Genomic DNA, 13786 nt, shown 5'->3' with positions numbered 1-13786 from the left:
TCATGGGTTGAACCATTACAGATTTTAACTGAGGCTCAGAGTGGTTCCGTCTCCTATTGAGGATTTACGAGGATCAAAATGAGCAAAATCATGATTGAAGTCTTTGCTCATTGGTGAAGATCTATCTCGACCGGTGAAACGTGTGTAAGAATGGAAAAAAGGAGAGAGAATTGAGTCTTACCGGAGAGATGATGGATTTTGATATGGAATTTCTCGTGGGATGGTCCAAATGGAAAAACGGGAAAACCAAAAGAGGCCATCAGGAAACGTCAGGAGAAGTTGGTTTTCATAGGAGTCTTTGAATGGTTTTTGCTCTAGCAGGTTCTTCATAGTTCAAAAGCAAATTTGAGGATATCAAGATGAAGGTGAATGCATGGCTAAGTTGAGTCTTTAAGACTATTGAGCCCCTCCGACTAGAATTCTAAGTTCAGCTTCCTTCTCAGACAATAATTTGACTTGTCTACATTCTCAACTATGCCTAGGTTTTGACAAGATTTTCATTTGGAAACAACCAAGATTCTCCTGGTGAGTATGCAATTTGCGAGGAGACATTTGGCAACATTGAAAAATAGTTACATTCTTTCAGAGAGGAAACAACTAATTACGACTGTGATTTACACTAATGTGGGTGTAGGCATTTACAAAGTAATGAGACTTTATGTGATACTAACAAACTTGTCCAATCCAACCTCAGCTTGAAAAGAAGGGTGGAGGAAGAATTCGAGGGGAACACTGCAGATATGTCAATATTATTTACACTGGCCATGAATTCACCTGCAAGTAAGGGTTGTGACAGGATGAGATCATTAATATTTTGAGTCTTGGCAAGTTTAGGTCATGATGTCTTCATACACCGTGATAGAGCTATTTTCCCAGTCATTGCGACGAAATGATACGTTTTGATCAGAATTATACCATTGCTGTCCATCCAAAATCGCAGATAAAAAAACCAGTAATGGTCTGTGGAGAGTTACGACTCAAAAGTGGGAGCAGAAATTGTGGTGCAAATTTGATATTTAATTATGTATCTAAGGTAGAGCAAGTAAAAGGATCGAACTTAGAGCAGTTGCTTAGCTTCTCTGATACTTGAAATCAAAATTTAGGATTGACTTAGATCAATGCATACTACAATGACACACTAAATTCTTGTAATTACTTTCATTTTCTCCACATTAGGATACTTCCTTTTTAAAATTTTGCAGAATAGAAGCTCATACAATCATTCTTCAAATTGCATATAAGTTAATAGATTTCTGCGAATATTTCACTTAGAAAAATTTTCTTAGCTATTAAAAACTAAAAAAAATGTTTAAAAAAATGAGTAATTTGCTGGTAGTAATGAACAACTTGAGGAAGGATGGTATTTCAAAGAATTTCAGGAAGACAAACGAGGAAAAGAAGTGGTAAGACTTTTATTTTTTTATTTCTTATTACAGGTAATATGGTGGGAAAAAATTAGTGGATAAAGTTGTTTTAAACCATGAGATGAGAGAAGAAGTCACTTAAAAATTAATATGATTTTTACTACCAGTAATGAGTCTAAATTAAAATGTTGCAACTCTGAACTAATTATTAATTTAAAGAGGGCTTTGACAGTTTCAAAATACTGGTTGAACAAAGTTTTTAAATGTTTCATGGAGAAATTGAAAACTATTAGCCACTTGTAAAGGTAAGAGTAATAGTAAGATTAATTTTCTAAAAATTCCTGACGATACAATTTCAGCAGAGCTATTCATTTCAAAACTTTAAGCACAAACCTCTAAGCCTGCAGGCATTGCAGGGTTTAATCATGTTGTCAAGAGACTTTCTTTTAAGAAATGAATTTTTCAGCAGAGATTAATAGTTCTGAAGAAAAAATGATGCTGAAAATAGAGAGACCCTAGGTCGTGCTTATAGATGTTACAAACTTATTGTCATGATATACTTCTGGGCGAGGAACATTTTGCAAAAATTTCAAGCAATTTTGGTTTATTTTTGTAGAGAAAAAAGTCTGAAACATCACAACAGAGATACAAAGATTTCTACTAGTCTCACTGACAAAACATCTACATTATGTCCCTGAAGCTTAAGAAGAATAACACATACTGAAGCTGCACGTTTGGAATACTGTGAAGACAGTGTAAGATGACAGACAGTAGCTGTGTCCATCTTTGCCGTTCGGAACCTGGCTCATTCTCATCTAGGCATTGAAACATAAATGGGACACTCTCGTCTACTTTCCTAACATTTAGACTAGAGGGGAGAGGGACTCGGTTATCATCTGCTATAGTCAAGCACTATGACAATAGCGCGCATTGTCCTATTACAGTAAATCCAAGTTGAGTCTGATTTTTAGTGATGAGATTTTATTTGCTTGATTTGAGAGGAAATCAGTTACTATTATCTAATTTTTTATGCTTTCATGTTTAATTTTTCCTCAAAATGATGATTGAAACTTCATTAGAAAAATGGTTCTTTTAAATTTCCTTTACTACTATTCCTGTTAATAATTAATAATTGTCTGATCCGTCTGCCTTGATGGAGAATAACTGAAACTCATCTTAAAGTAGATAAATGGGTGAATGGATAAAACTTGGATAGTTGACAAGCGAGAGTAAAGGAAACTAGTGATATTGGCAAATGATTTTTCTCCATTTCAATTTCTTTCAAATTTTCATACAACGTTGACTAGTACAATCCTTCTATAAAATACGATTTGGGGGTGTTCTGAGACAGACACAGAAAAACTCAGGATCTGTAGACAACAGTAACGATGGAGGTCTCAGGAGCTTCAGAGGATTATGTTTAATGAGATTTAGAATGGAAAAAAAATGTCCGGGAGGGAGCTGGAGGGATCAGATATTAACTTGCTAAAACGACATAAAATAAAGCGAGAGGTTTTGGAGATTGAACAGGATGAAGAACAAATCCAAAGAAAAAAAAAATCCTTTTCATTAGAAAATTAAAATAAGATTCCTATTCAGGGAGAAAAACATTTAACTTTCTTCACAAATCAAGTTATGGAAGTTCAAAATATTGAAATTAAAGGAGATATCTAGGGAGGTACAAAAGTAGGAAAAAATAGATAATGAAAAACAAAATTCTTGTTCTTTGACGCTACGATTAGTTTAATGGATCAAAGATTAAAATAGCTTGGAGGCAAGCTTAGTTCTTTCCAACATTATTTCACAATTCCTTCACAGCACATCATCCAGCAGAAAAACTTAAAGTTTTACTTCGATTATAACTTAAATTAATGTACAAAAACCGCACTTGTATTAAAATCAACTTTTCAGCAATCAAATTTTGACAATTTTTTTGGAGTATCGTTTTTAAATTGTTTCATTAGCATGCTACCTTTATTAAGGAGTCACCAACACACTTTAACTCTGAATAAAATTCTACCATTAAGGTACTGGAATGATTTTTTATATAGTTTCTTCTATTTGGGCTACTACATTTTATTAAAAAGTTAAGAAAATAATGTGATTAAAAAAACACGGTAGAAAAACAAACAGAAAGTAACGTGGAATCTCCTTTTTGCAATATACTTTCCTCTGTTCTAGAAACTTTGTGATAGTGAACAGATACTTTTAATAATCTTGATTTTATATTATGAACAAGGAAATTCGTTATAAAAATATAATACTCCTTTTGACTCCTTTCAATAATTAAAGTAAAATAAAAAAAAATCCTGCCTGGGGTTCAATGATTCAACCAATAAAATAAAAAATAAAAGAGAAAAGAAAGTGAAATAAAATTCTGCATAAGCAACTCTTAAAACTAGTCTACACTCTGCTGACTGTTGCATCATTTTATCTGTGAGGCCACTTTCTATTTCTATTTTTCTTGTCAAACAATTTTTCCTTATATATTAATGAAGAGCTATCTTTCTTAAAAGTCAGACCTATACTAATACACTTAAGCCAAATAAAAGTAAAAACTATAAAAAAATAAAAATGATAAAAAATAAATAAAAATAAAGTGATTGGGGAGAAATTAAAAGATAAGACCCTTAAAAAAATCAATTTTATAAACCTAAATGATTGATTGAGTCTCCTTAACTTTGATAAAAATAGAAAAACAGTGATTCATAAAAAGAGGTGATCAAGGACTGTCCTAGTAGGGCGCAAACTTGCTGCGTTCATTTCTATCATTTCTCATTTTCCCACCATCCTGATTAGGGCTTCGCGAGCGCGATGAGTAATTCCTCTTGCTTTGATGCACACCAGTAATTTGGATCGGTGGTCCGTTGCCAGGACTGTGGTTCGTCAGTTCTCCAATAAGGTCAGTGAGACCGCCCAGAGCTGACAACGATGAGAGTGCATTCAACGCTCCTGGTTTAGTCAGTAACTGGGCCAGCGGAATGGCGCCGGCTAAAGGGGAGGGAGTGGTAGAAGCAGGAGTAGCGGATGAGCTTGATGAGATGGAACCTCCACCTGGGTTTGAAGGATTTTGGGCTTCAAGGTTCTGTTTCTGGAGCTCCACACTGATGGGATCAGGATGTTTGTGGCAGGATTCAAGTGGAATGAGTAATTATGTTATATTTTTAGAAGATATGAAAAAGAAACAGAAAAAAAAAAAATGAAAACAACAAGGTAAGAGAGACAGAAAGAAAAATAAATTAAAACAGGACCGAAGTGGGAAGTCAGATTATATTCAGAGCTGCATCATGAGTTACTTTGAAACTTCAAAATCTCTAGATCTGAATCCTAGATGGTTAACACCCGCAGAAAAATAGTATCAATTTTGCTCTTTTCAAACGTGCCTGGTACGGTAATGGTTTGGACAAATAGGGCTTGTGACTGAGTTTTAGTCGAAGGAAGAAGAGGAAGATGACAATAAATTACAATATTGAATAAATATACTGCAATTAATTTTTAACTTGGAGCCCTCAACCATTCCATCTATGTAATTTCAAGAATTTTTGGTATTTTAAACTCAGGATGTGATTCTCTATCAACCTAGAAATATTTAAAAAATTAGATTGCAGTTGAAAACGACCCAATTTTGCATAAGGTCCCTTTTTTGCACTAAAAAGAAGACACTATCCACCGGAAAAATGTGCATATGGGACAAGTAGGGCCATTTTATTGGTTCAAAACTATAAGCAGCGCCAACACAGGCTTTCTTAGAGCTTTTGGAGTTGAGTGTAGGCAGAAAAGTTGACGACTGCCTTGAGAGAATTCAGCGAGTTTTACTTTAAAGATCCTATCATTCAAACTCTTCCAAAAAAAACTGTTTAAAGCTACGAGCAGAAAATTGACAACGGCATGTCTGCAAGTTTTTCTTACAAAAGGTGCTAATGCAGAAGCTGTGGGGCTATACTTGACAATTTAGAGGGAACTCCATGGATTGCTAATTTCATGAGGCAGTCTCTCATATAATCGGACTCGTCACTTCACCGGGGAGAGGGCGAGTTAAAGATAAAATTTAACTGCATCAGTTAGGGCAAAAGATGGACAAGGTGTCTAACAGATTCTCTCATTTGAGAGGGTTGTTGCTGATTATTACTCAAGTGGCATGGACCTGAGTAAGTAGTTACGACAAATATGATAAAAAGTGAGTTACAAATCAGCTCGTTGACTTTAAAAAGTTAATTAAATTTTTTTAATGCTTTTAATTCTTTGTCTCCTCAGATTTTTTTTTTCACTTCCAAACAATGGGATTTCAGAAAATTGCAAACATTATTCACGACTATTTTTTAGAAACGGTTCAGCAATTTAAAGAATCCATGCATTTACCAGTAGAGTTAAGAAAAAACTAAGATCAGTTGGAAATTTAACGATTTCTTGGCAGTCAACAGTAATTGTTCGTTAAATTAATTTTTAATAGAGAGCACTGAATAAGACACTTGATACGGGCACTTCCAACTTATTAGAAAAAATGGCTTTCAGCTCATGATTAAGACAATGTGACTGCTCCCAATTACCATGAGTGAAACTTCATGCCTTGCATTTTGGTTTAAGATTTTCCAATTGCTAGACACCCTGGGTAAGACTATTAATAAAGGAGTAAGCTAAGAGAGACAAAACTTTGAAATAAGGAGATGGAAAAGGACATTTTTCCTACTTCTTCAGAAAGAATACAGCCAACTTCTTGAGAGGAACGACTTTTGAAGGAATCTAAAGCCTTGTCCACACCAGTGCAGTTTGCAGAACTTTCGGCGAATAAGTTCAATGAACTGGGGTTTCGCGAGGTAAGTTATAGTTATCATAAGATCGGGGAACAAGTTCGCTCGAAGTTCTGCAAACTTCGAGTCTTCGGGTCCACTTGAAATTCTACCAAAAGATGCTCTTCAGAAAAAGTTGACAATACCCTCACCTTTTACTTGACACAATGAATACTTGTATTTTTGTAGCAAACAGCTTACAACCATTAAAAATTACAACAATTTGAAATGGTCATAATTTAGTGCAGGCAAGGTCTAGACGACACGTCTCGAGGACTATGTAAAGAATACCGCGAAAATTGGCACCAGCTAAATTTTCGCATAATTTGATATGATGCTCCTTGCCATATTCCGAAAAGCTTCAGGTAAAGCTGAGAGTATACCCGATCCGTAAAAGTAACTGAATCTTTTATATCTGTCATAGATTTTGAATGAGAGTGAACGCATTAATTTAATAGATGACCTTTGTACATATTTCACTAAAAACTTCAGTGGCTCCACTCTTGTTAGACAAGAATCGATTAGTAGTTAGAATCAATGATTGATAGGGGATTGAAACTTGGGATGGACCTAGATTCCTGGCAAGAGGAGTTTATACATAGATACTTGAAGATTAGGCCAGTCAGCTGAAAGGAAGTTTAAAATGTTTCTGAAGTGGTTAAATGAAATTGAGAATAAAAAGAAAGCATTGAAAAACAAAAATATACAAAAAAGCAGTGACTAGTATCCATTTTAAATTCAGTGTTCTCAGAAAGCTGGGTAATTTAGGGCAGAGGTTGGTCTTAGGATTTGTATGAATCTTTGTTACTCAAGAATTAAGTCAATAAAGAAACATCCAGTAGAATGTATTTAGCAAATTGACCTTCAAACAGGTTTGTAGGATTGATCAAGACGGCTCCCCTTGAGGCTGCACCAGGTGTAACCATACAAAGTTGTAGATTTTCAATTTCGTCAGACGTCACCTGACACATCAATAAAGAAACTCCCAAAACCATATCGACAGTGTAAGTCGGCGATCACATAACTCGTTTGCGGTGTCTGAAAATCTCCGCCTCTACGTCATTTTTCTAAAGGAGAACAAATGGACATTATTTCTTGAAGTTTTTGCAGAATTTTCTTCGCATTGAGAAGAAAATTCATGACAGTTTTAAAGAATTGCTGTTGAGTAGTTTTCCATTTAAAAAATAAAGTATAATAGGAAGTCTGCGACGTAGCAAACCGAGTTGTGTGATTGCCGACTTACACTGTCGATATGTCTCATTTGCATAGTTCAAAAATTTCCACCCTGATTTAATTTTCTAAAGTGGAACAAATCAACATCATTCCTTAAAGTTTTCTCAGAATTTGCTTTGTACAGAGAAGAAAAATCACAGGAGCTTTTCAGAACTGATATTGAGTAGTTGTCCATTTAAAAAAGAAAATATGACAGGAAGTCTGCAACATCGCGAACCAAGATTCTTGGTTAAGAGTTTCATTATCAACATGGCCTTTAAGCTATAAATGTGCAGCTTGTGACAGGTGCAAAGTCAAGTGTACTACAGACCTTCCAAGTGTTTGAAATTAATCCTGTGGATTTTTTTACATTAATTACCTTGAAATAGAAAAAGACCATTAAACCTACATTATCAACCGGAACATTTTCCAAAGAAAAAACTTATCAGAGGTGTACGCGCTGTTTGATATTTTGCAGTTTTGAAGGGGGAAGAAGGTTTCGAAAAGAAAAATCTTATCGAAGGTGTCTGCCGCGTTGGGTTGCAATGGCGATTCGTCAAAATGTGCTTTTGGACCAGCACTCGCATGATCGTCGAGCTGCAAGTTATCAGAGTTTAAAAGCGAATTTTTCGAACTAAAATTAGCTTACAGATTTTGGCAAGTACTTGCCTGTGCATTATAGGGGAACTTTTATACACTGATGGGTGCCACTAAATTGGGAATACAATTTGGATGAGGTCGCATGCTGCCTGCTACTTGAGGCTATTCTGAAATATCTGCTGGGGCTGTCAGTCGGTCAGGTTCTTTTTTTGATACGTTCATTCAGACAACCCCACAAATGGCTCATTAGAAATTCTGAGGACATCAAGCTACAATGTCACTTTAACAAAATCTGAGTGGCTGGAGAGGAGCTGTATTTTATCAGAAAATTGGAATTGAAGAATCTCATCAGTCAGATTTACACACCCGAAAGAAAATAAATTGTTCCTATCTAATAGCTATTCTCTTCATTTTTCCTCAGTAACTACTCTCAGTATTTATTGGCTTTATCTACAGTTTCCTTTCTACATTGGGAACTCTGGTTTGATTTGAGAAGTGAAGAAACTGAATAGCCTTGAATAAAGCTGTACCTTGTTGTGCTGAGTTTTCTCTTAAATTTCCTGGAAGCAGTCCTTTAACCGCAGTCTTAATCGAACAATTTGAATGAGTTATCCTACCTCTCTGCCGATGAATGATTCCATCTTGCCATGATGGCCAAGAAATTATAGGTCCTAGAACCTCACTGGGGTCAAATTTTTTATCTCGTGAAATTTTTTTGATGATCATTTCATTAAAGTAGCAGTTGAGTGTAAATTGGGGGGAGGGGGGGGGGGACAAAATGAGAGAGGAAATGGGAGAAATAAAGGATGATTTGATCAGAGAAATTAAGTCTTAGTGTCAGGTTTGAGAGACTTCAAAACAAAAAATAAACCAAAAACAACAGTTGGCAAACATTAAGCTTTAAACAATGATAAAGCGAGATGTGACGATAATTCTTATAAAATACAAACCTTCAATCTTGGAGAATTAAGGGTAATGAAAATTGAAAATAAAAACTCACCTCATGTTGATGAGATATTGCGCTAATGCAACAGCGTCGGGATTCCCGCTAATAGAGATAGTCCTGTCTGTTGAGCCACCTTCTCTTTCTTCACAATTTGAAATTCTTATCATGGCACCACTGATTTGTCTAAGAATAGAAAACGAAGAATGTTATTGAAAAATGAATTTGATAAGGGCAGTTCATGAGGTTATATTTTTTTAGGAGGATTTGAAACCTGGAATAAATAAAGCAATATAGTAAAAAATCTGGAGGGCTTAAATCTAGATTTTACAATTGATAACTGATTAGGGGTGTTCAAACAAATTCTTGCCGGAACACTATCGATATCGTCTCTTATTGAAACTGGCGGCAGTACCGACAGTGGCGATGATATCGTTAACAGCCGGCCTTATCGGATTTTTGAGAGCTCGCACTCAATGCATTGTTGCCCCGTGCGTCGGTTTATCAGATTGCCTGGTGCGGCGGCGCGTGAAATAGATGTACAAATGGCAACAGCTTATTTTTGTCAGCTCCGAAAACTCTGATTGCTATCAGCAAGAGCGCTCTTATCGTAATTTTTTCTTAACAGAGCTGTTTTGGTAGCTTACCGACAACCAATAGAACAGCCCTATAACTGATGAGACACCCATTACTAACATCATGAACCAGTTCCAAATAATTTGGAAGGAATTCCATACCGTTTAATCTTTGAAATTTCTTCAGCGGCAACCTACACATAAATAACTTAATTCTCAAAGCCAAAAATATTATTTCACTAGAGAGGGAAAATTTGTTGTCATCATCAGGTTACATCAAATTAGGAGTATAAAAGGTGCACTTGATAGTTTTTCTTTCCTTCCCATCAGTATTATTATTTTTTTTTTTTTTTTTATTTTTTTTATTTTTTTTTTTCATATCAATAATGCTACTTGAAATATTCAAATATTGATAGCCTCGACATGATTATTTTTCTTTCATTTTGATGACTTCGAGTGCCCCCAAAGGGATGATCCTACACTTGAGGTTGAAGCCCCATCCCCTCTCAGTCCTTAATCAACAACCCCAGCCAACTGTTGCTTGAGACTATCAAATTACATAGTGTCGCTTGGCTGATATGAATGAAAATCATCGTTACATCAAAAAAGTTGTTACACTGAGGTTTTACTGTAATGGTGAAAACCAAGAATGAGGATTCATCGACGCTTCAAACTTTTGAATGCTTCAAAGCCTCTTACAGTGCACTCTCACTGAAGGTTGACTGCTGCTGATGGAGAGGGAATTGAGGGCTAGTTAGCAAATTTACAAGAAGCAAATATTACCTGATTTCTGCTATTTTGGAGCCTCCTTTGCCGATAATACAGCCAATCAGATCATTTGGAACAGTAAGTTCATGAGTTTGATGACTATTTTGATTCTGTTGCGTAATACGATTGTTAGCAGGTGGGTTGGCAGCATTTCTCAATTGACTTCCTGCGATGGCAGCCAGTGCCGCTAGAGCAAACAACAAAAAACAGGATTAAGTTCCAAGGGTTTATTAATTAAATTAATCCAAGTTAAAAGAATGATCGTTCATGAGTTTTTGGGCCCAATGGAAAGAGAAAAACACTGAGAGGTAAAGATTTCTGAAATTTGTTGAAAAATGGCATGATGCATTTGGCTAGTGATTCAAACAGTCGTTTTCAAACTTTATGAAACAAAATTTTGTCATTTACATTTTCCCCAACCACTACAATGAGAATTTTCTGCATTTGGTACTCAATAATCTACCGGCATATTATAGAAAAAGGAACTGTTCTGGGTTCCTACCCCTGATTATAAAATTGACCTCAAAAGTTCCAGTTTTCCTTCAGATTGCAGTGAATTAAAAATATCAGAGGTAACTATTGGGGGTAGAACCAGCAATCGATATATCAGACTGGTTTTTCTCTATCGTGTATCAATTTTTCGAATGAGTTAATTTTCCTTGGAAAACCCATTGTGTTGGGGGCATCTTGATTGTCACAGAAAATTTGGAAATTCTTGATTTTTTATAGAAAAACCTCAATTTCTGCGAAAAATCCGGGGGACATTAAGCCTCACACATAAATTAGTGCTACTCAAGAAATGTATGATAGTCCATCAGTTTGAAGATTTACATCAAACACTGCATGACATATTCATAATTTTTAACCCATTGACTTAAACCGACAGCTCCCAGCCGTCCGCGCTGCGCTGGGCCAGATCTGAAGAGACGGCTCAGAGCCGTCCGTCGATTGTTTGCGTTATTTCGGCGATTCTCCAGTAGATTGCGTTCTCATCAATGTTTATATGAGTAGTGTGGCAACCCAATGACTCATTGTGTATGGTAATTTCCTGTTTTGTTACGGTATTTTCATATTACTGTGTGTTTGCACATGAAATAATCTCAAAATTTTCTGGTTTTCGCTGATTTTGCGATTTTTGCGACTTTGACAGCTATAAACCACAGTAGAGAAATCATTATGTTCAAAGTTTTCACCATTTTCCTCAAACGTTGTATTGTGAATGCTTATTGTGTCAATTTTCACCCTCAGAGAAAGAATTTCTGGATTATTTTGAAGTGTTCAAAGTTACTGATTTTCGCCAAATTAAATCGTAATTCCTGGCCCGGCAGAGTCAAATTAAATCATAAGTCAATGGGTTAAACATGTTGCATTGGTCACATCATGGATAAAATTTTTGCCAACAGTTAGAATTCTGGTAGCCCATGTGATCTTAGTTAAAAATATATAATTTGTATTCTTGCTGGTCTACAGACACACTTATATAATGTAAAATATGCTTTTGAACTGTAGGAATGTTTTTTAACCTTCAAATTAAAAGAGTTACCTGCTGGATTGATTCCTGTGGCATTAGTAGGTGCACCTAAACCTCCCAATCCAAGGGCAGCTAGACCGGCCAAGGGTCCACCACCAAGCTTACCAATCTGCAACAAAAAAATCGCAAGTTCCCTTCTATTTTGACGGATATTGAAAAAAGTCAAAAATTCTATTACAATCATAAAATTCAGCACATAAAACTTTCAGACTCAAAAAAAAAAAAAAAAATCAGGCTTACAGTTTATGATGCAATTTCGGTTAAAATTAACAGAATCAGCTTAAGGTAGAAACCCGACCTTAGTAGACACTCACTTCAGACCCAGTAGTTTTCCAACAGGTAGCCAATGTGAAAGAGCATGCTCAGAACAGAAATGGAGACACATACTGCCATGATAAAGGAGAACGCTGTGTGAAAATTAGAAAATTGCCTCCATGAAAAGTTCATTTTAGAGGAAAGTTACAAACATTTTCCCTTGAAATTTTCAAGTAGGTACCTATTTTGGATAAAACAACAAACAAAATTGTCTGAAAACTGGAATACAATATTCGCAAGTTTCATAGAAATTGGGTCTGTTGCATGCAAGAGACACAGCTGACTGAAAACACTTTAAAAGCAGAGATTTTCTCGAAAATGACGTTGAGCACATCAAAAAAGTCTGAAATCCACTCCTTAACGCGCAACCTACTAAGTTCATGAAATGCTTTTTCAAGTTTCTCACGTTTGCGGGTAGGTTTTCTCAGTCACCACCAACTAGGTTTGCACAAGCAGAGGAGTAAGAAAGAACTACCCAAAGTAAGCAAACAATTAACAAACTTTTACTATTGTATGTTGTCATTTGTTTTCCAACGTTTGTTTCCTTTTTCTTTCTCATTTTGCAAAAACAAATTCTTTGTATCAATTAAAATCTCATGCAAGGAGAGTACAACAGTTCTGAAGATGGCTCGTTCATTTAGGTTAGGTCTCTCTTCTGGCAAACTTTACTGCCAGTCATCAAGAAAACTACCCGTATTTGCTGTAAATTTGAAAAAGCGTGTTACCAGCACTGAGGAGTGGATTTCAGACTTTTTTGATGTGCCTAACTGTATTACCTAACAAATTTACACTTAGAAAGTGTATTCAGTTGACTGTGTCTCTTGCTTGCAACAGACCCAGTCGAATTTTGTCAAAGGAAATTAGGCAACAGCTAACGGTTCATACAACGTTCTTTCTTGCCACGACAGAACAGTCAAGCTGACTGCCCATGTTGCAAATAAAAAAAGACGAGATGAGCTATCCAACGATAGACCTGACCTGTCTTGTTAGATGAAAGATAACTTCCATCACCTTGACTCCCACATTCAACAACAGCAATTAGCACCATAGAATTGTCAAATCGGCTCAATACGAGAAAATTTTACAGACTTCATTCAATCCAGCCTAAGAGAACCATAACACTGTTGACACTGAATACATTTGATCGAGTAATTTTTGCTCTTCTTGATTTTAGGTGTTGTAAAGTTATTTGAGCTTCTTTACTAGGAATTCGCTCACTTATAAAACTCTTTGACAGAAAAATTAGTTCGCAGCTCTATGAGATACAGCTACCAAAAGTTGGTATTGAACTGAGGCAACACCTAGATACTTGTGTCTTAGTTCAATTAATTGAAAATTGAGACGAAGCAAAAATGACAAAAAACATACAAAATGTTGAAAATTCTTCTGGAAAAAAAAAACCCAGAAAAAATGAAGAAGAACATTAAACTGGACACATTATTCCCCCTCAAGAGAATCATGCAATGTTCTGATAACAAGGCTTTCCATTTCAAGCATGAACTGGCATCCATTCCATTTTTGGAGATAGGACTGAAGTTCCAAAAAAACACAGGAAGAATATGACAGTCATTTAAAATTTTGGATACGCCACTTGATATGTAAAATAATTGGAAAATACAAATCAACATGAATGTTCTCTGTTCTCTCGGTAAATTAAAGTTCATCTATGAAAATAAAAAATCAGAGATGGG

At 35.7% G+C, this 13786-nt stretch overlaps 1 protein-coding gene across 5 annotated transcripts in view; it reads right to left on the bottom strand.

Annotated features, from left to right (window-relative positions):
• mub (poly(rC)-binding protein mub) overlaps nt 1-13786 on the bottom strand; it is a 155558-nt gene that overhangs the window by 14561 nt on the left and 127211 nt on the right. For 4 of the 5 annotated variants that reach the window (XM_019059398.2, XM_019059401.2, XM_019059399.2 and 1 more), the window contains 4 exons: nt 11793-11889; nt 10265-10436; nt 8964-9092; nt 1390-4468 (listed from right to left, as the gene is read on the bottom strand). In XM_019059398.2, coding sequence (XP_018914943.1) covers nt 4099-4468; nt 8964-9092; nt 10265-10436; nt 11793-11889 — 768 coding nt within the window. In that variant the 3' untranslated portion in view covers nt 1390-4098. Of the gene's footprint in view, nt 1-1389; nt 4469-8963; nt 9093-10264; nt 10437-11792; nt 11890-13786 lie in introns of those variants that run through there. The other variant, XM_019059402.2, reaches the window with a different exon arrangement.

This window comes from Bemisia tabaci, chromosome 4 (assembly GCF_918797505.1).
Source record: "Bemisia tabaci chromosome 4, PGI_BMITA_v3".
In the NCBI taxonomy this organism is placed as follows: Eukaryota; Metazoa; Arthropoda; class Insecta; order Hemiptera; family Aleyrodidae; genus Bemisia; species Bemisia tabaci.
This window is presented reverse-complemented; position numbering and strand designations above follow the sequence as displayed.